Below are 21191 nucleotides of genomic sequence, written 5' to 3' on the forward strand. Positions count from 1 at the left end.
GAACTTTGATATGTGTGATGTTCACTTCTTGTTTACTTCACATATGTTTTGACTGAACCAAATAGGGAACATATCCACCTGAAAAAACACCCAAGATGTCCTCATCTGGCCAATTCGAGCATTGTCTTGTGGCTTTGTATGAAGTGACATTTTCTCTGTGTTTTTCTGCGGTTTTTGAGAAGTTTATTATGAGAAATGAGGACAGGAAATATTTTCTACTGCCTCAGGTTAGCTTAGCAAGAAGCAGACTCGCAAAGTGGTGACCAACTCGCTGCAGAATTGGAAGCAGGAGTACGGTTCAACATCTGCGGCCTTAATAAAATAATACAATAAGCAGCAGAACACAAAGCCAAGATTCGTCTCTCTTTTTGGAAGTAGAGTGAAATGTCTTGAGGAAATAATCCCTTAAAGACACAGAGTTTAAGAAAACAAACCCATTTTGTCTATTGCTAACATTGTTTTTGCTCCAAAATTCAAATGTTTTGATGTAGTTTAAATTGATCTCAAAAGATTTATAAAAAACTCCAAGAACCTTGGTTCTCTCAGTTGTGAAGGAGATAACAGGAACTCAAGCAATATTATCATATTATCAATATTATATGTTAATATTCCTCCCAGGAACTCTGGAAATTGTGTGTCACCACACCAAGATAGCAATCCTATTGCACCATTTTATTTTATTTGCATGATTTATAATGTATCATAATAAAATCCACCAGTTTCTGGAGGAACAAAGAAAGTTGGACTTTCCTCCAGGTCACAGTGATTCCATGGTCTATTCAGACAATCCCTGCTCTGCAGTGACCCCTGTCCCAGTGGACTCTACACACACACACACACACACGCACACACACACACACACACACACACACACACACACACACACACCACTGAGCACACTGACCTTGACCATGACCTCTGTGATGACTGCTACAACACCTGCTCGCTTCAGAACACTCTTGTGACCTCACCACTGATCCACACAGCTTCTATTGTTCACATGATTGCATCCAAAACCGGTTTATAATCAGTGATTTGTCTCAGGAATGCAACATTTATCTGTGTGTGTGTGTGTGTGACAAAGAGACAGTGTGTGTTTCTATAGTTTTCTCCAAGAGTAGAAATATGCAAAATGACTAAGTCTAATGAATGTTTTTTTTCTTTTTTTTGCCTTTCTCTGCAATATCCTCGCAAGGTAAATAATTACTTCAGTATGCCGTGAGACTCATGTTTCCTCATCAAATAGCAAATACGTAAATGATTTTCGGAGCGCCTGTCTGTGTTCTAGGGTTTCATGGCGTGTGGCTCAGCCCTGATGGTAACTGGAGTGCCTGGCAGGGCGATCAGCCCAGGTGATCTGGACTCCGTCAAGCCCTCCTCCTGCCAGAGGGAAGCATCTCCACTTGTCCGTCTCCCGGACAAGTGGAGATGGGGGAGGGGGGGGGGGGGTGGGGAGTTCCGCAACGCCTTTCGAAGCTCTCAGCAAGCAGGGGGAAAGAGGAGGCATGAACAAGGAAAGAAAAGAAGGTTAAAAAGAAGAGAGAAAAAAAAAAGAACAAAGGGATGGAATATCGCTCAGTTTTCGATGGAAACTTTAGCTCAGTGGTGGGGTGGCAGGGCGCCTGCCTGGCCCTAATGAGGGACGAGAGAGGGGAGCGAGGGAGGCGGGGTCCAAACACCTGAAACACATTTTCGGAAAAGAGTCAGAGCTGGGGTCTGGGTGGGAGTGGAAGGGGGAGGCGGCGGGGGCCTGGTGATGAGCACAGGTGACGTCCAGTTGTCTCAAGCCATCCACGTCCCGTCTCCAAGTGCTCACTGGCCGCTCCGTGAGCCGGCCCCTCAGGGATCTCCTTCCTGATTGGTCCTGACAGCCTGACGCAACTCCGGGCCAGAGGGCAGTCCCTCCCCCGCTGTCAGTCTGTGGTGTTCTACTTCAGTCTCCCTCCCCTGCCTGTCCCATCCTCTATCTTCCACTCTGCTCTTTCTCTCTCGCTCCCCCCTCTCTCTCACACACGCTCAAGGTCTCTCCTTGTCTCCCCGCTTTCCGGTGGCTCTCCTCCCATCGACTCCTCCCCCACCCCCCCCACCCCCCCCCGCCCCCCACCACCGCCCCCCACCCCCTCCCCTGTCTGGCGTGAGAGGGGCCTTGGCCCTGGCCTGGTGTCTGGGCTCGGGTTGGGGATGAGCGGTGGCATGGTAGAGACATTACCAGAGACAAGGCAGGTGCCAGGATTAAACCCCGAGGACAAGGGACACACCTAGACACGCCCCAAATTCTCTCTTCCTCCATTTCGCGGGGCTGTGGGGTGTGTGTGTGTGTGTGTGTGTGTGAGGGAGGGGGGGACAGAAAGAGAGAGGGAGAGAGCATTGTATGTGCGACAGCGTCCATATTTTCTCCTCCAGCATCAAGATAGGCTTCCCATGCGTCGCAGAGGAGAGATCCGTTAATGTACACAATCAGCCTAAATCTGAGGGCGGTTCTGATTCGTTTGTTTCGGCGAACACTCTCAGAAACCTGGCCTTCCGCGTTGTAAACAAGCATGTTGTCCCACACAGGCGGTATTGACATTCGAGTCAAGTCAAGTTTATTTACAGAGGCACATTTAAAAACAACAACCGTTGACCAAAGTGCTGTACAATCAGAGCACAGACAGATGTGTCACGGTACAAAGTCGGTTTTTACATCGAGGAAATAGCATTATCCCTGCACTCCCGACAATCTATTTCAGGGCTCGTATCTGTCTTGAGTTTTGCTGTTTTAACTGACGAGAAACCATGGCGCAATTGTTTTGAGTGTGATAAATGTCTCTCTTCTCGAGAAAGCTCAGGAAAGAAAGGGAAAGACGTAAACACTCTGTTTGTTGAATCCCTGGCTAGTCCCAGCTCCATCACTACGTGATACTGTGTGAGTCGTTTTGGCCGAGTTATTCACCAAACAAAGGGTTGGGTTAGCAATTGCCTCCTAAAATGTGTTCATGCAGGATTGTCTTGCGTATCCTCAAAGCATTTGGTGTGTCGATGGCAATCTCATCCATACTGTTTCACATTTGGCACTGTGGAATGGAGACAAAACCCAACCTTGATAATGAACACAAAACAAATACCAACTGAGTAAAAAGGCAATATAATGTAATTTGTTTAAAGGTTTATTCATTGTTTGGTGGCAGTAACCATAGTAAAAAAAAAAGGAAAGACAAGAACGTTGACATAAATGCGATCAGACAATACAATGAGATATTATGCGCTTGGTCATTGGATAAAAATCCAGTCTCTATCAAAAATCTGAATTCATATAACTTAATAAAAAATAAAAAAAACGGACTACTGTCACCTCTTTTGTTTTTTTGTACAATCCTTAATAATTTATAGATTTTCTAACATAATACGACAAAAAAAAGAAAGAAAAACGCTTTCGACTTGTCAGCCTTGTTTAAAATCGGGAGGTCGCACAGCCTAAAGATGCACAACGGCGCCGATACACGTGGAACTGCCTATGTGCCCGGGCTGTGCTGTGGCTGCTCACAGACCGCCTCTGCCAGGGCGCAGGTACGGCAACAATGGCTGCTCTGTGCTGGTGACGGCCCGTCTCCCCGTCCTCTCCCGGGGCCAGGCTCTGTTCCGTGTGAGGTGTGAGGGCTGGAGCCAGATGCAGGGGGAGGTCGGAGGGGGTGTTTGCAGGCACACGGAGACAGGGCTCTGGCCTGCCCTGCCCTGCAGCACCCTCCCTCCCTCCTTCCCTCCCTGGATCAGGTGGATAGAAAACACATGTGGACACTACACCCCCCCCCCACCCACCCCCATCCTGCCCCCTCCCTCCCCACCCTTCCCACGCCAAGGCGGCCTGGGGAACGACTAGGCACGGTAAACTGGAAATAGCGTGGGTTGACCTCTTTCGTTGACCCCCCCCTCTCCCCCCCCCCCCCCCCCCCCCCCCTTCCGACTGTAGATATGTATAGTCAACACGTTGTCTGGCTTCCTCTCCCTCGGCGAGAGACGCCGTGTTTCTGCTGAGGTGCAGCTTTGTAACGGTTCGCACATTCAAGATCAAGAGCAGGTCTAAAAGGGACCCTGTGCAGCTTGTCTTCATAACACATCCACCACAAGCACAGTCTAGGTTGTCAAACAAAAGGCAAACCTGCGCGCGAGGCCTAAAGGAGTGCACATTTTGACACACAAACAGTACCTTGAAGATATACATTAAATTAGGCAGTCGGCAGAAATGGCCAACTATGGTTACCCCGACAGTCCAACTCAATTTCTTTCAATTGCGAACTTGGCACTGGCTGCTACAATGTAAATAACATATGCATGTCCATACTTTATAAGTATTTAAAGGACAGTCTTTCCATACAATCACATAAGGAGTACTTAATGCAGTACAGTTAAGTACGGTTAACCAAGGGAAACTTTGATATAACCGAACAACCGCACGTATACAAACTCACAATAACAAACACTTGAACACTTGCTGGCTGAAGAGATAATACTGAAAATTGCGATTTTGAGAATGAGAGAGAGAGAGAGCCAGAGAGAGAGAGAGAGAGAGAGAGAGAGAGAGAGAGAGAGAGAGAGAGAGAGAGAGAGGGAGAGAGAGAGAGGGAGAGAAAAAAGAGATCATCAAACATTTGAGTCTGTCTCTGCCTTCTTGTAAACAGCAATTAGAATGTAATTTTAAACAGCTGTGGGGTGGGGGGAGAGAAATCATACAGGCGGGGGAGATTGGGAGAGGAGGGCCTTTCGCCCCGCAGTACCTTGTTCATCGACCAGCCACGTGAGAAGGCAACGTTGCTCGAACAAAACGACACTGATAACCAGCAACTAAAAAAAACATCCCTTTTAGGTCACGGCCCTCTTTGTTGGAAACAGATACAGTACCAAGCCTCCAAACGGGTGTGTGCGGTGTGTGTGTGTGTGTGTCAGCGCACGTGTGAGGTGCAAGTTCAATATGTGCTGATGAGGAGGATCCCCTCCCCGGTAGGATGCCAACCGAGGCCGAGGGCTGGGCAGGGACGCTGCAGGGAGAAGGGGGGAGGCTGGGCTCCATAAGGCTGTCGTGTCGGAGCCCAGCTGAGTGAGCGCGTCGGCTGGTCAGTCTTATCTGTGTTCACAGTTATTGTTGGCAGGTCGGCCCTGGGGTCTGACTGAGACATAACAGGGTTACGTGTGCAGTCATAATGAAGAGCACAGACAAAACTGTCAGGGAACACACACTGCTATCCGGGCGACTGCTGCTTTTGCCGGGCCAGTATCTGTTGCGTGCGTGCGTGTGTGTCTTTGGGGTGGGGTTGTGTGTGTGTGTGTGTGTGTTTGAGTTGTTAAGGTCAGCTGTGCTTCCGATGGGGAGATTCTCCACCCTGTAAGGCACATGCGAGTGTCAGAAACCAATTCGGAACGATTCCTTTTCAGGAAACATTTGACCATTGGGTTTCCCTTTCCAGATAATCCTTCACAATCTGAGAGGCACTATAATATCTGTGACTTTGACCGTAGATGGTGCGGCGCTTCCAAAAAGGCACTTTGGCAAAAAAAAAAAAAAAAAAAAAAAAGAACTGTAGCCTTGAGTATAAAAATTCAAATCCGACTCATCAAATAAGTTAACATTACAAAAGTGTCTCGTTGCGAATACTGTCGTTAACGATAATCAACACTTGTCTAATGCAGGTGCTGGAGGGCACACTAATAGACGTGAAAAAAAAAAAGAAGCTCTGTCTTCTTTTCCGTGCGGCCGACGCCACACCGACACAACCGAAGAAGACAGTTTCTGCTTTCCTCCTTTCCACTCGCGTGTGTGAGCTTTGTAAAAAAAACTGGAATGTTTTTGTTATTGTCGTCGTCGTCGTTGCATAGAGGCGCTGGTGGCTGGATGGCCGGTGTTAATACTTCTGCACCAGAGGCACTTTGACAGTCTTGACCTCCGATATGTGGGAGGACTTCTGGATGATGCAGCTGGTCGTCCCTGGCGAGGGGCTGTCCTTTCCCTGCGCCATGTTGGTCAAGGCCATGGCCGCGTTGATCTCCTTCCAGTAGGTCTCGTCTTTACCCCGAACCCTTTCCTTCTGCGCTGCCACTGTCCCGCCGCCTCCGACACTGAGACGCAAACACACATTTTTTGAGAGAATTAGCAATGCAGCTCTCTACTGATGAATAAGCAGTAGTATGTAAAGAGTTATAGGTTAAACCCCACTGCTGTACACCATATTAAACACTCACTTGTCACATTTACTTGATCCATGGTCCATGGGTTCTGCAAGAACAATAGAGAGAACAATGTTGAGTTCTTCTGCGAACCCCGGGGCCAATGAGGATTAATGGCGTTTTTGCAAAAAGGTCAAAAATGAGCGTGTGTGCGTGTGTGCCTGTGTGTGTTTGTGTGTCTGTGTGCGTGTGTTTGTGTGCCTTGATTACGACGCAAAACAAATAGCCAGGGAGAACTGTACAAAGGTACTGAAAAGTCATGACTGAAATCATTTGACAGAAACAGAAACATTGTTTCACATGACTCACAAACTCCACTCTCTAATATTTAGTTTGAAAACAAGCAAGATTCACATGTGGCTGACAGTACAGTCAGAAAATGAGAGAGAGAGACATAGAGAGAGACTGAGAGAGAGAGAGAGAGAGAGAAGCAAACAGGACACATCATGAAAGGAGAGAAGTGCATTGAAACGGGAACTACACCGTGTCCTATGAAAGTAATGGACAGGGTCGAGGGTCATGTCTTAAAACGTGGACAAACCAATGAACACCTCATGTTTCTAGTGCTGACGGCCAGGCTGGGGGGGGGGGGGGAGTGCGTGTGGACGCACGCACTGGGCCACGTCGCCCTGCCTGTGTGCGGATGTGTACGCCCCAGCGTTTGATTCTCGGGCCCATGGTAGAACTCCGTCCCCCAGCATCCTTTGCTCAGGCACGGTAATGGCCGGCAGTGCGGAGTGCATGTGTGGATCTTGAGTCCAGACGTGCCCACAGGGCTGTGGAAGGTGAGGTGGGTCTCATGTGGACGCCAGCTGCTTTCCGTTAGGGCCAATGTGCCCTCCCAGACTTCCACACAGCCACACACAGATGCACAGGCACACTGCTTGGAGACGGCATCTTTTCCGCCCCGCACCACATCTCCCTGTAAAGGGCGTTTCGGGGAGCATATGACTGTTTTAACGAGCCGCCAGTCGAAACTGCCACCGCCACAATGTCATCGCCCATATCTACACCCCCCCCCCCCCCCCCCCGACAGCTGAGCCCTGATGAACGCGCTGTTGCGAGTGCTCGCTGGAATGAGTTCCCACGCTTGTTTGCGACGGAGGTCGGATGGGGACAAGGGAGGGGAGGACAGGGGAGGAGAAGAGAGGAGAGAAGAAGAGAGGAGGGGAAAAAAGAGAATGTGTCTCTCCGCACAGCTGCGGACAACCAAGCCGACCATCCTCTCCCCCTCCCCTCCCCTCCCTCTCTCTCCCTCCCTCTCCCCCTCCCCTCCCCCCCCTCTCTCTCTCCCTCTCTCTCCCCCTCCCCTCCTCTCTCCCTCTCCCCCTCTCTCCCCCCCCTCCCCCTCCCCCTCTCCCTCTCCCCCTCTCCCTCTCTCTCTCTCTCCCTCCCTCTCTCTCTCTCTCTCCCTCCCTCCAAGGCCGGAGGGGAGGGCAGGACAGACGGATTCCGCCGGCGACACGTCACCACCTCTCTCCACCACCCTCTGACTCCCTTAAGCCCTAGATCTGGCATCCAGACCCCTGCGGAGGCGAGCAGGCACCTAGTCATTGCGAGCGCCTCGAGTCGGGCCGCCGCTGCTGCTCCGTGTGCCGAGACCCACGCTGACGGCGCGGCCGTGCTGAGGGCAAGGCTAATACGAGGCTGATTAGGACATTTCCTGTTGTTTCCTGTTCCCTCCTAATCGTCGCATTCCACCGGGGAGAGATGGGATCATTCGAAAGGGCGGGAGAGAGAGAGGGGGGAAACCGAGGGGGAGAGAGAGAGAGAGAGACGGAGTGACGGAGCGAGAGATGGGCGGGGGGGGACATGATTACGCTGCAGAACAGACCACGGCTAGGGTTTTCGGGTTTCACGAGAACATTCCGGTACAATCCTCACGTTCTCCAATCTGGCTTGGTCTCATCTTTCTCTCCTACGGCCTGACTCCTTATCGCGCTTCATCTCCCGAGTTTCTCCTCTTTCCCCCCTATCCCAATGGTCCTCCCCTTTTAATGTGCTCTCCTTTCTCACACACACACCCCTTGTGCGTGAGAGAGGAGAGAGGTGTGTGTGTGTGTGTGTGTGTGTGTGAGAGAGGAGAGCAAGTTAGGAGCGGAGGACAATTGGGCTCCGATTGTTCTATCGGAGTCTCTCCTCTGTTTCACCTCTTGGCTGAGTGACTCTCCATAACAGAGTGGTTCAGGTGCTGCGGATGGGCTGTTCTCATGCAGTCCAGCCCAAATAAATCAAAAGACGTTTGCACACGTTGTTTATGTGAGGAAAGATCAGATCTGTTGTGTGTCTCGAACAAGCTTTTTGTCATCCACCCCATCGGCTATTTTCAAATACGTGATATTTTTTTGACAAATGTCTTTCTCCCTCCCCTATTTCCCCTCGGATTTGCGCTCTCACTTTGACAGGACTCTCTATGTCACTGTGTCAGGTGAAATATGTTCTTCTACTTCAGACAGCAGTGGAAATTCAGCTGGGTTCGCTGCAGAGCCCAGCTATGGGGCCGCACTGCAGGCTACGCCAGGCATCCATCAGAAATGTCCCATTCCCAAACCGAATAGTGTCTTTTGAATTTGCATTTGGAGATTATGCTAAAGACGGATTCAATTTCCAGAAATAATGTTATTGCTATCTTGATAAATGGCTTTTATTAGTACTTGAGATCCAAAAATATTACATGAAAACGTAGGATTCAAAATGAGGCTGGAAATGATTAAACACATTTTTCAGGTGGTAGATATTTGGAATAACACCTTGTATCTGGTCTGATTACTGTTATAGCAGAGCCACAGTTGGGAGTTTGTAACTTCTTGGTTAGAATAGGGAATGCCCATTTATATTGTTGAGTGCTACACTGTTGCATATTATATCCAAGTTTGCTCAGGAGATGGGGTGGGTTAAATACCAATGGCATAAAAAAGAAAACTAACACCACATGATAACCTAACAGCAAAGTTCCAAAGCACCTTGCACATTATTTACAGTGCAAAGACTGCCATCTGTATTCACTATATTGACTTAGTCTTCATGTTTCTGTACAGTACCATATGTGACTGTTTGGAAAAGGCAGTACAGTTTTTGTGTGTAAGTGTGCGTGTGCGTGTAAGTGTGTGTGTGTGTGTGTGTGTATGTTTGCTAGCAAGCATGTGCCTGAGCAGTATGTGTGTGTGTGTGTGTGTGTGTGTCCCCGAGGCTCCTGTGCAGCCAGACCAACCCTCTGCCCCGGCAAAATATGGACCCAGAAAACAGGACTTGGACCACTTCACGTAAAACTCGTATTTCCAAACCCCGCTGCCTAAAACATCTCAAACTCGGATTTTTTAAAACAATCGCCGTGCCAAAAAAACTACAAATCGTCAATAAATCATAGCAAGCCTTCTATTATTTTTTCTTTGGTTCAGTTGTTTTTTCTCTTCTTCGTTTTGGACTTTTTCGCTACTGAAAGGCAGCCCCCTTATATTTTCCCTTTCAGTTATATTGACACTGGGGTTTCATAGAGCGGCTTTAAGATCGCTGAGGGGAAAGCAAAAGAAGCCTGATGGTTTTTGGCGTCGCGTTGAAAGTCCCACAAATAGTTGCTCACTTAACATCCCTGCAGGTCAGAAGACAGAGGGACTAGGGAACGAACGATCGGAAAGGAGAGCGATGAAACCAAACCGCGGGGGGAAAACAAGGGAGCGGTGAAGGACAGATGAGAGAAGAATAGCATCCACCTGCTTAGAGAAGGGGGGGGGGGGGGGTGTGAGTGTGTGTGTGTGTGTGTGTTTGGGGCGGTTGGGGATCATCATTTACAGCTGCTGCTGTTGTTAGCAACAAACAACAGTAAACACCCGCTTCCTCTGTACTAACCAGAGGCTGGGCTGAATTAGTAGACAAGTAAATGCAACACACACACGCGGGCACACACACACACACACACACACACACACGCAGACAGACACACACATGTAGTGAGTGAGCTCACCTCACTTAAGTTTCAGACAGGGAGAAATAGACATGCTGTGGCAGACGAGAGGCAATCACTGCTAACCCCCCTACCATTGGCCAGAGATCAACCCCGCAGGCCAATCAGAGGCCATGACTCAGGTCAAACACGGCAGGCCAAATCAGAGGCCATGACTCAGAAGGGGCTGGCCTGCAGATGAGTCCGAACGGCTGCAGCCATGTTAGAGAGAAACAGCAGCTACAGGTACAACCAAGACTAGGACTTTAGGAAGACTCTAGGAACCCCCCCTGAATGGGCTTAATATGAAGTGTTTGTAGTGTTAATAGTCTTTACTAGTATTGCCTTTACAGATATGGCACATATGTGGACCAGGCATGACTCCCTACATCCCGTATATCCCAACACGTAGAGGATGTTCTTTTAACCGTGTGCTGAAGAGGGAGAGACCGACCCTCGCCGTCTCTCCTTCAGTCTCTCCTGACACACTGCAGGGCTTGGCTATGGCCTCGTATTTTTCAGTTCTTTCTTTTAAGAGCCTGTTCTTTTTTTTTTTATAATGTCAAAAAAGAAGCCTGTGAAGGGCATTGGCACCTTCCCCCTGCGCCCATTACTGCCAATCCGTCTCTGGGACTCCCCGCCTCCCCTCTTCCCCTCCTCCCCTCTTCCCCTCCTCCCCTCCTCCCCGCCTCCCCTGCTCCCCTCCGCCCCGCCCCGCCTCCCCTCCGCCCCGCCTCCCCTCTTCCCCTCCTCCCCGCCTCCCCTCCTCCCCTCCTCCCCTCTTCCCCTCCTCCCCTCCGCCCCGCCTTCCCTCCGCCCTGCCTCCCCTCCTCCCCTCCTCCCCGCCTCCCCTCCTCCCCTCTTCCCCGCCTCCCCTCTTCCCCTCCTCCCCTCCGCCCCGCCTCCCCTCTTCCCCTCCTCCCCTCTGCCCCGCTTCCCCTCTGGGCCCGGGAGCTAGGCAAGTCTGGGGCTTCGAAAAAGGCCACTCTGCCACTTGACTGTTCTGCCAGCAACAAGCCACAGAGAGAGACACCTTATGGAATATGGAAAATACTGTCTGCTTTCCCAACAGCGACAAAGACTTCCATGACAGCAGAGTAGACAAGGGAAAAGTTGTAAAATGAAAAGATTAACTGGGAATCGAGGCGGAAATTACCAACGTGACTATTGCACCATATGAATCCATACAGGGTTCGGGGAGTCTATACAGACTATATGCTGTAGCGGCATGAAATAACTGCATTAGGACTTCTCACTGGGCTGGTTCATCCTCGAGTTCAGAACATCGCCAGTATTTTTGGAAGTCACACACCTCAGGTAAAGGTTTCACCTTCAATAAACATTGTAAACAAAACCTGCTTCATAGCCAGACAAGCAGGGCTCGTGGAAAGAAAAAAAGAACGTCATCTATTTCCGATAAATGATAGTAAATAGGCACAGTCACAGTTGAGTTCCCTTTATAAGGAACAACTCTATTTTTTTGAAGGTACCGGAGGCCACGGCATGCTTGCCGCGGTGCAAATTGGGTCTCCAAAAAAAGCGAAAGCGGCGGAGAGAAGCAGTGATCTAAGCCCTCGGCTGTCTTTCTCCCCTGCGCGTCTGCGAGGCAGATGACACAGTGACATTCCTGCTCTGTCGAGCTGCAGCCTTGGGCCGGGGGAAAGATAACAAGGATCCCCGAATGAGAATCACGCTTTGTCTTTGGAGATGCAGAAATAATAACAGCGTTTCAGCGGTTTTCAACCACCGTGAGCGTGTCTGTTTACGGGCGGCTGTAAACACGAGCTTAATCAGGGCGCGTAAATCAACGAAATAAGAGGGCTAGAGAGCCACTCGATGAGAAAGTAAATAGCTTGTTAAAGCGTTCTGTTTGGTGCCCGTGTGTGTATGCAGTGATACCGCCAAGCCATTCGACTGTGTGCATGTGTGTGTGTGTGTGTGTGTGTGTTTACAGTCATACCGCCAGACAATCTGTGTGTGTGTGAGTGTTTGCAGCGATACCACCCGGCAACGCCATCGAGGCTTCCAGAGCCTTCCAGAGGCTTCCAGAGGCTGGAGAAGGGAGGAGAGAGGGAGGCCCAGCTGTCTGGGGATCAAGTCCGTGCACATTTCAAACGACGGAGCTCACGACATCAGAGAACTCGCGGGACCAGGGGACGTGTTACCGTCCTGACCATACCCAGCAGAGCGTCCTCTGACAGGGGGGGAAGGTGGGAAGATGACTGACGGCTGAGCTAGTCCACAGATGACTTATTGTTTTGGGGCCATCTTGTTGTCATGATCCGTGACCTATGCACTTTGTAAAGCTCTCTCTTGGAAGTCGCTTTGGGTAAAAGCGTCTGCTGAATGAATACATGTAAATGTGAATCTTCAGCACCACTTTCTCCCTCGGGACCATGGAGGTACAGACAGACAGACCGCCTTCAGCCTTCCCCAATAATGTTCACAGACACAAACAGGATATTGTTTGCAGTACACAAAAAGCTGAAAGAAAAAAGAAAAAACGTACAACCACCAAATGCCTTGCCTAAACACAATTTGCTTGGATTCTTTAAGTGTTTTCTTTGACTAAAATAACCCTTTTTGTGGAGCTGGAACCAAAATGATATGTTTGCCCTGCATTCTGCAACATTCTGTTACAACTGCCCTGGGGTCGGCTTGAGGTTCCTGGCCCTCACACACACTTGATGTGAGGGCCGCTTCTAGTTGTTTAGGTCACACCTTCAGTCTTTCATTAAGAGGCTCTCCTTCTCTTTCGCTCTCACACACACACCCACGCTGTCGTTGGGTCCCTGTGCTTTTCCGTGGCCCACCCTGAGTCACAGCTTCACCCGTGGGAACACATGCACGTCTGGGGACAATGGCTCGAGACACGGGGTCTGTTTTTCAAATGGAAACAATTAGTGTTTTATACACACAGCGTGGGTTATGGTTGAGAGTCTGCTGTTCTTCGGGACAGCTGTGTTTTCAGACTGGGGGGGGGGGGGAGGGGGGGATTGTGTGTGTGCACTGTGGACTTGAGCGAATCCCAAACACGCCCCGCTGCCGATTTAAAACCGATCAGGTGGAGGAAATGCCATTAATGTGCAATAGCGCACACTCAGCCTGGTCCTGGGTTCGGAGGCCTCGCTCTAAACACAGCAGGACGCGTTCTACTCGGCTCACGCTCCGCGCCGAAATGGCTGTTTTATTCTGACTAAGCGCCCCTTGTGCCTCCCTCCCTTTTTCCCCCTCTCTCGCTCCGTTGCCGCCGTCTCCTCTGTTTGAATCGCACCCCGCTTTCTGTCGGAGCGTTTGAGGGCGACATCAATCTCGTCGACGACTCGTCGTTTTCTCCAAACGGGGTGGCCACAATGGGCCCGGCCTCCGCCGCTCCTGTCGTTTACACGGCCGCTCCCAGGGAGACACACGCACGCACACAATCATAACTGCCAGCCATGGAAACTCGCAGGTGGAGAGAGAGTAGTCAGTGAGTGTCAGTGAGTGTCTCTCTCCCCCTCTCTCTCTCTCTCCCTCTCTCTCTCTCTCTCTCTCCCTCGCTCTCTCTCCCTCCCTCTCTCCCTCTCTCCCTCTCTCTCTCTCTCTCTCTCTCTCTCTCTCTCTCTCTCTCTCTCTCTCTCTCTCTCTCACCGCCGCTCTGCTCACTTTCGTGCTCCGACAACCCCCCTTCACGAGGCCTACCTAGAGAAATAGAGCTAGTGCCCCCAATCCATACGCACGCACAGAGAAATACTCTGGGTTCTCCACGCCAGCTCTGGGCCCAGTGTGTCTTGGCCATGATTGTTCTGTTCATGATTCTCCCTCCCTCCCTCCCTCCCTCATGAACGGGTGGAAAGACGGAGCCGTGGCCAGTCCACCGCTAGAGCTGAGATTCCTGAGATGATCCTCCTCAGACGGAGGGAGAGAGACAGGAATGAGGCAGGAGAGAGAGAGAGGAGAGAGAGAGAGAGAGAGAGAGAGAGAGAGAGAGAGAGAGAGAGAGAGAGAGAGAGAGAGAGAGAGAGAGAGAGAGAGAGAGAGAGAGTGAGGAGAGGGAGAGAGGAATGAGGGAGGGAAAGAGAGAGAGAAAGGGAGGAGAGGGAGAGACTGTGGGCCTCCATATCCATCACTGTCCCACACAGGCACATTGTCACTGTCCTCCAGCCCAGTCAAGTACTCTCTCCACAGGCCCCAAGTACTGCCTACAGTGACAGCTAGTTGAACGAAACGACAAAACGGAATTGAATCTCTCATCACTTAACCAACATGGGACTGCGACACACACGTCGACATCACACATTCCAAACTGCGCTACTGTACAATATAAATCTCCCCCGCCCCCGTTTCTTCCTCGCAGACTTAACTTGAGAGGCATACACCAGAGTCGACGGCAGACAGCAGACGCACTTGTACTGTGTGAACGACAGACATCCCATCCCGCCTGCATGACTTTGCCACAAACAAGTCTGGGTCCACAACATTTGGTCGATCTCTCAACCTGCCAATGGGCTGATAGATGCCGTTGTGTCAGCAGAGACAGACAACCATGCAGTCTCTGTCCGTGGCTGTACTAAGGGGCCATCTGGGTGAGTCTTGCATCTCCACCCCCCCCCCCCCCCCAAAAAAAAGAAGCTTTCCATTTAGGGAGATATATTTAAGCGCTTTTGAAACGGCGCACAATTCTCTGGGATTCAATAAATGTCTGTCTCTGACTGTGACCTAATTTGAAAGGACCTTACGAGTCTCAATAGTCCCGTCAAACACTACTGTTTTCATTTAACATATTTCAGACTCAACTACGTGTTAAATATTGCCTGCCTTCGTAACAAGTCACTCTCAAGCCATAAAACGCAGGTGAGCTCCGCGAGGGAGAGAGCGCAAGCGAGGGCGAGCGTCGGCCTGTGTCTATATCCCAGTCTTGTGCAAGAGCTCCTTGCACAACACGAAAACAAAAAGTCTTGGGGACTTCATTAAAAGTCATTATAAAACCATGAAACGTCTTTTTTCCCCCCATTGAAAAGATCCTAGATTTACTAGAACAGGCCAAATGCAGTTTGGAGATTTTTAAACAATAGCAGAATAAAAAAGCATATCATGAGAGAGAGCAATTATACACTATGAGCTGTGTCAACAGAATTGCGTTTGTTTCTATATCTGGCCGATTCGCTAATCGAATCTAGGAGATCATAAAAACGAAATCTCTGGAAACTTGATCGGCCACAACAGCTGCTGAGAAGAATGAAAAACATCACCGATGGCATGGTGTAAAAACTGATATCAGTCTGAAATCGCGAGGCTTGTTGTTGCTGATGGATCAGATGTGATGGTGCTGCACGCAGTCTGGAGAGAGCTGGACCTGAGATCATTTACCCCTGTCAGAACCTCTGTGTAGCGTCTGACCGAGATCCCTCTCTCCTCTTTCACACAAACGTTAAAAATTATTTGCCGTATAATGATCTATAGGATATCGGACGGGGCAAAATCTGGTGCGGAGCAAGAAGAAAAACATTCGGCGAGATTCTTGCCATTTAATATCCCATTAAAGGGTAATTTGGCATGAAAGCCTGGCATGCACATTGGAATTCTCCCATTCCTTGTTTTCAATGAAATTCCCAACAGAGGGTTTTTTTTTCTTTCCTCCTCCAAGCCAAATGGCCTTTTAGTTTTCCACTGCAGACCTAGCCTCGCTATCTCCTGCCACGTCTGACTGAAAGGTCACCCGAGATAAGACCTGGACGCGGTGCGGGACACGCAACCCCACCTGCTTCATGAACGGACGGCGATTGGACCCGCCACGTGAGTGTGGAAGAGGGAGAGTCCTGTCTTTTCTCGTTCTCCCTTTTTCCTCTTCTCCCGCCCCCCTCTCCCCTATCCCTTTCTCTCTCCCACCTTCGGCTCACAACTCCAACAAAAATATCTGGAATTTCCAGACAGACAGGAGAGAGAGGGAACGCTGTAGAGGAAATGATGCAAACTGAAGCTTAAAACCGCTCCCTCTTTCTTTCCCCTCCCTCCTTCTCTCCCTCCTCTCTCTCCCTCCTTCTCTCTCTCCCTCCCTCTTTCTCTCTCTCTCCTTCTCCCCCTCCCTCAACAACATTCAAATGAGGAATTTGACTGACTCTCCATTAAATCTATTTCCCTTTTGTTCTCGTGCTTCAGATTAGACAACAAGTGGCTTTAGGGCAGCAGGTGTGACGTGAAGGTCCCCATAAGCCCACACCTCAAAGAACGTTCCGTTCCTTAGCCTTCTCGCATGTAACACTTACAGTTCCCAAAGCCGTCAGAGCCGACAAGTAACCCAAGAGGGAGACTTCACCAGAGCCAAGAAATGATATTTACCATGGAGATAAAATAGTTACTTTTTATTAAAACATAGTGTGGGCCAGTCCAATTATTTCTTCTTCTTTATAGTTATTTCATATTCCTTTTGGTTTCTTATTAGTCTGTGAGGAATTATTAAGCCGGTTGAACGCCACGCATGCAAGCACACACTCTCGCTCCCGTTCTCCCTCCCTCCCTCGCTCCCGTTCTCCCTCCCTCTCTCTCTCTCTCTCCCTCTCTCTGTCCCTCTCTCTCTCTCTCTCTGTGTCTCTCTCTCTCTCTGTCTCCCTCCCTCTCTCTCTCTCTCTGTCTCTCTGTCTCTCTCTCTCTGTCTCTCTCTCTCTCTGTCTCTCTCTCTCTCTCTCTCTCTCCAACCCCCTGACCCTCTGCCTGACCACTGCTCCCAGCAGGTGCCTCAGAGAGAGATAAAGCCCCAGGTTTCAGATCATTTAAATTTTTTTTTTTTTTTTTTGAATTCCAGGAGCATTTCAGGAGGATTGTGGATATAGCTAGCTGGTGCGTATAATAGCGCCGGCCACCTTAGACAAAATTTCATATTCCTCTCAGCTTCCCTCCGCACGCGGATAATGCGAAACACGTTTACATCTATAAGTTCACGTTTTCAATGAAAGGGGCATCGTAGGTTTTCCTCCTCCCCACCTCAAACAGATCACCCTACAGGCTCTTTTGATTCTGGACTAAACTCAGGAAACAGTGAAGACATGATTATCTGTTATGAAGTCTTCTTGAACAAAGGCCCAGTGTTCCGAGGCTGAAGACGAGCTGGCTGTCGTGCTCTGAGAGATTAGACCTGATTGGTTACAGCACCTGTGAGCTGTCCGAGACCCCGTGAAACCCCTTCGCTGCACGCAGCTCCGGCCCCGGGCTGGTGGGCTGGAGGGCTGGAGGGCTGGAGGGCTGGAGCGGGCGCCGTGGAACTGATACTCCCGGTCGAAGACTCACACGCACGGCCTTAGCCTTGGGTGAGAAACGGCCGCTTGGCGTGATTTGGGGTCTTATCCTTGTTTTCCTTGCCCTGAGCCCCTCTCTCTGCATGTTCTTTTTCAGTGAGCCTGGCCTTATGGCAAGATCAAAGGCATGCCAAACAGTAGTCAAAGTGTGAGCATGACACACATGGCCTTGTTGTGTCTGCTCTGTTAAACCCCCTGTTAGGAGAGGTAGAGAGGTGGAGAGGTGGAGAGGGAGGGAGGGGGGGGGGTTGGGGGGGGGGCGGGGAGGAATTCCTGAGTGCACTTCCCACAGGGGGCAAGAGAGGGCGAGTAAAGGCTGTCTATGTGTGAGGTGAATGTGTGTGTGTGTGTGTACTGTGTCTGTGTGTGTACTGTGTGTGTGTCTGTGTACTGTGTGTGAGAGAGAGGGCTGAGTGGACACAGGGGTCAGTCTTAATCTAATATTACTCTCATTTAGAGACCCAGACTCGTGGAGATCTATTTCAGTAGCCGTACAGTATCACACCAAAATCCACACTGTTTGACATGATTCAATCAAACGAGACTGCATGACAAGATGGGAGACAGAGAGAGACAGAGCGAGAACAAGGGACAGAGTAACACAGAGAGAGAGAGAGAGAGAGAGAGAGAGAACAAGGGACAGAGTAACACAGAGAGAGAGAGAGAGAGAGAGAGAGAGAGAGAGAGAGAGAGAGAGAGAGAGAACAAGGGACAGAGTAACAGAGAGAGAGAGAGAGAGAGAGAGAGAGAGAGAGAGAGAGAGAGAGAGAGAGAGAGAGAGAGAGAGAGAGAGAGAGAGAGAGAGAGAGAGAGAGAGAGAGAGAGAGAGAGAGGGAGAGAGGGAGAGAGGGAGAATAGAACCACGTGAAGTAACAGGACAACAGGGAGCAGTGGAACATCCACCCGGACACCCCAGCCTCTTCCAAACAGGCCAGATGTGGAAATGAAAACAAACGGTGCAGATGGGGACAAAAGAAAAGACACCAAGAGAGAGAGAGAGAGAGAGAGAGAGAGAGAGAGAGAGAGAGAGACAGACAGACAGACAGACAGAGAGAGAGATAGAGAGAGAGAGAGAGAGAGAGAGAGAGAGAGAGAGAGAGAGAGAGAGAGAGAGAGAGAGAGAGGCAGCCGGCGAGCCTCAGAGGAAAGTATGTGGGAAACGTGGATCCTCACCCGCCCGGTAGACAAAGTTGGCCTCGGCCTCCGAGGACGAGGGCGAAAGCAGCTCGTCGTCGTACTCGTTGGAGCTGAACGAGCCCGAGTGGTTCCGCTTCCTGGCGTCCATGACGGCGTTGGCCACCATCACGTGGCGCAGCGAGTCGTTGAGGTACCGGTGCAGCAGGCTGCTCTTGTATTTGGGCGGAGACACGTAGTCCTCGGCCAATGACGCCTCGGCGCCTCGCAGGCCCGGGCGAATCCCCATGCCCGAGCCCTCCTTTTTGATGACGCTCTGGTACATGGGCTTGCTGAATTCGCTGGCGCCCGTCTGTGTCCGAGGCGGGTTGTCCCCGTCTGCGCCAACAGGGGACGCCGCCATGGGGGAGAAAGAGAGAGAGAGAGAGAGAGAGGGCCAGATTCAAAACAAATGCTGACAGACTTGGGTAGGATTTCAAATGGCACCATCATTTCCAATGGTCTGCAAATGAGAGTCGTCGTAATCGCACACCTTCTGCCGCGGCGAACAGGGGCGTCGTGAAACCCCAAACATGGACAGAGGCTTAGGGTTGAAGATTGAAGGTGGATTCGTTTTTTTTTCTTTTTTTTTTTTTTCGTGTTAAGAAAATATTTCCTTTGGCAAAGGTTGGAAAAGAGCAAGTTGGGGAAAGGGGATTGGCTGATCCAGCATGAGGGTCTGCTGGGGAGGGGGGCGACAGGAGGGGGGGGGTGATGAGAAGGAGGAGGAACTCGTTCCCTCTGCCCTCGAGTTGACAGAGCCGCTGTGAGCCAAGTGAAGACTTCAGCCATCAGGATTTGAGGTGCATTAGGAAACCATAACGGATGGTAGCCCATTTCCTCCCCCATCAAAAACATATTGATACCTTTCCCTACCATTTTCGCTTTCCCACTCTTTTTCCCCTCTCTCTCTCTCTCTTTCTCTCTCTCTCTCTCTCTCTCTCTCTCTCTCTCTCTCAAACTCTCTCTCTCAAACTCTCTCTCTTTTCTTCTTTCTCCCCTTTCTCGGCCTCTCCCCTTCTGTCTCTCCGCAGCTGAAATAAATAATTTCCAGGGAGCTCTGCGGCTGAGATTGAATTAAAACATTGGCCCCTACCTGATGAAAGAAAATACAGCAGATAAAACATGGCGCTGAAAAAACGGAGCTCCTCTCGGGAAGGAAAATCAAGAAGAGCTTGCAATAGATACTGTCAGTGCCAAGCCTGGAATTGGGTAATTTGGGCAGGTCGGACTTTTGATTCAGTACCGGCCAAATTATAATGATGGCTTCTACATAGTAGAAACACATGGACATATGTTTGCTTTCCTCCCCAAGCTTCCCAGGGGACATTTTGGGGCTGGAAGAGGAGGGGTGGGTGGGGGGGGGGATCTGTGTTCAATAGAACATCACTTCTGATGGGGGGGGGGGGGGGCGGGAAAGGGCCAAACCCTGCAGCGACATGTAAAACAGGCTTGGCGAAGCTCTTCCTCAAGCGCCGTTACAACAGACTTTCTACTGTACTTCACTCTGAAGTCTCAGTGTCTGGGACAGCCAATCAGGGAACTTAGAATGAGACTGTAGGTAACTTGAAGATATCATGGGAGTAAAAATGAGAGAGAAAATGAGAGAGAGAGAGAGAGAGAGAGAGAGAGAGGGAGAGATCGGGAGAGAGAGAGAGAGAGAGAGAGAGAGAGAGAGAGAGAGAGAGAGAGAGAGAGAGAGAGAGAGAGAGAGAGAGAGAGGGAGGAAGAGAGGATGAACAGCAGGCAGCAGGAAACATCCTGCAAACACTGTGCATTCCTCCTCCAGCCACAGTGGAGAGCGTCTCCTCCTCAAAGACATAATTAGGGATCACAGAGTAACACCACAGCAGTGTGTGTCAGTGGAATAGACAGAGAAAAGTACTGTTTGGCAGTGAGAGAAGGGGGTGTGCGTGTACGCGCACGTGCGTGTGTGTCGGCGGAATACACCGAGAAGAAGACAGTCTGGCAGGGAAAGAGGGGGTGTGTATGAGGGCGGGCATGTACGCGAGTGTGTGACTGTGTGCGCGTGCGCGCGCGCACAATAAATACACGGCTGACAGAGGCCCTCATTTCCAATTGCAGGCTGGGAGACGGGGGTTGGCCAGGGCCGGGTCCTCCAGCCCCAGTGCCCAGTGGGGTGTCTTAATGACAGCGTGTCACCGCCTGTCGGCATCCATGTTTGTCTGCCGCTTGGACACACTCCTCGTTTATACCCGCAGCGCATGTTTCTGCATAGCACAGCCTGCTCTGGAGCTGCCTGGATCCTGTCACTGCAGGCAGAGGGGGGGGGGGGGGTTTGGCTGACCTGTTTTTTTTTTTTGCATTCAGGGATTATGTATATGATGGATTTTCTTACTGTGTAACACAGGAGAGAGAAAACAAGCCCTTCACTACTTGGATCATGTGGGATTTGAACGAGGGGAAAGATCATTGCTTTTCCTGGGGAGCTTATACAGGGTTAACAAAGACCAACAGTCCTTGGTGTGTGTGTGTGTGTATCTGCGTGTGGGAGAGGGCGCGCGTGTGTCTTTATGTGTGTGTGTGTGTGTCTGTGTGCGTTTTTTCACGTACGTATGCGCGTGTATGTTTATGTCTCTGTGTGTGTGAGT

General features: G+C 50.4%; 1 protein-coding gene across 4 annotated transcripts in view; it reads right to left on the reverse strand.

The window, feature by feature from the left end:
• Positions 1-3939: 3939 nt before the first annotated feature.
• LOC146275210 (homeobox protein Mohawk-like) overlaps positions 3940-21191 on the reverse strand; it is a 71514-nt gene continuing 54262 nt past the window's right edge. For all 4 annotated transcript variants that reach the window (XM_084702885.1, XM_084702883.1, XM_084702886.1 and 1 more), the window contains 3 exons: positions 18580-18918; positions 6211-6244; positions 3940-6087 (listed from right to left, as the gene is read on the reverse strand). In XM_084702885.1, coding sequence (XP_084559011.1) covers positions 5874-6087; positions 6211-6244; positions 18580-18918 — 587 coding nt within the window. In that variant the 3' untranslated portion in view covers positions 3940-5873. The remainder of the gene's footprint in view (positions 6088-6210; positions 6245-18579; positions 18919-21191) is intronic.

This window comes from Hypomesus nipponensis, chromosome 8, assembly GCF_054491055.1.
Source record: "Hypomesus nipponensis isolate SF chromosome 8, ASM5449105v1, whole genome shotgun sequence".
Lineage (NCBI taxonomy): Eukaryota > Metazoa > Chordata > Actinopteri > Osmeriformes > Osmeridae > Hypomesus > Hypomesus nipponensis.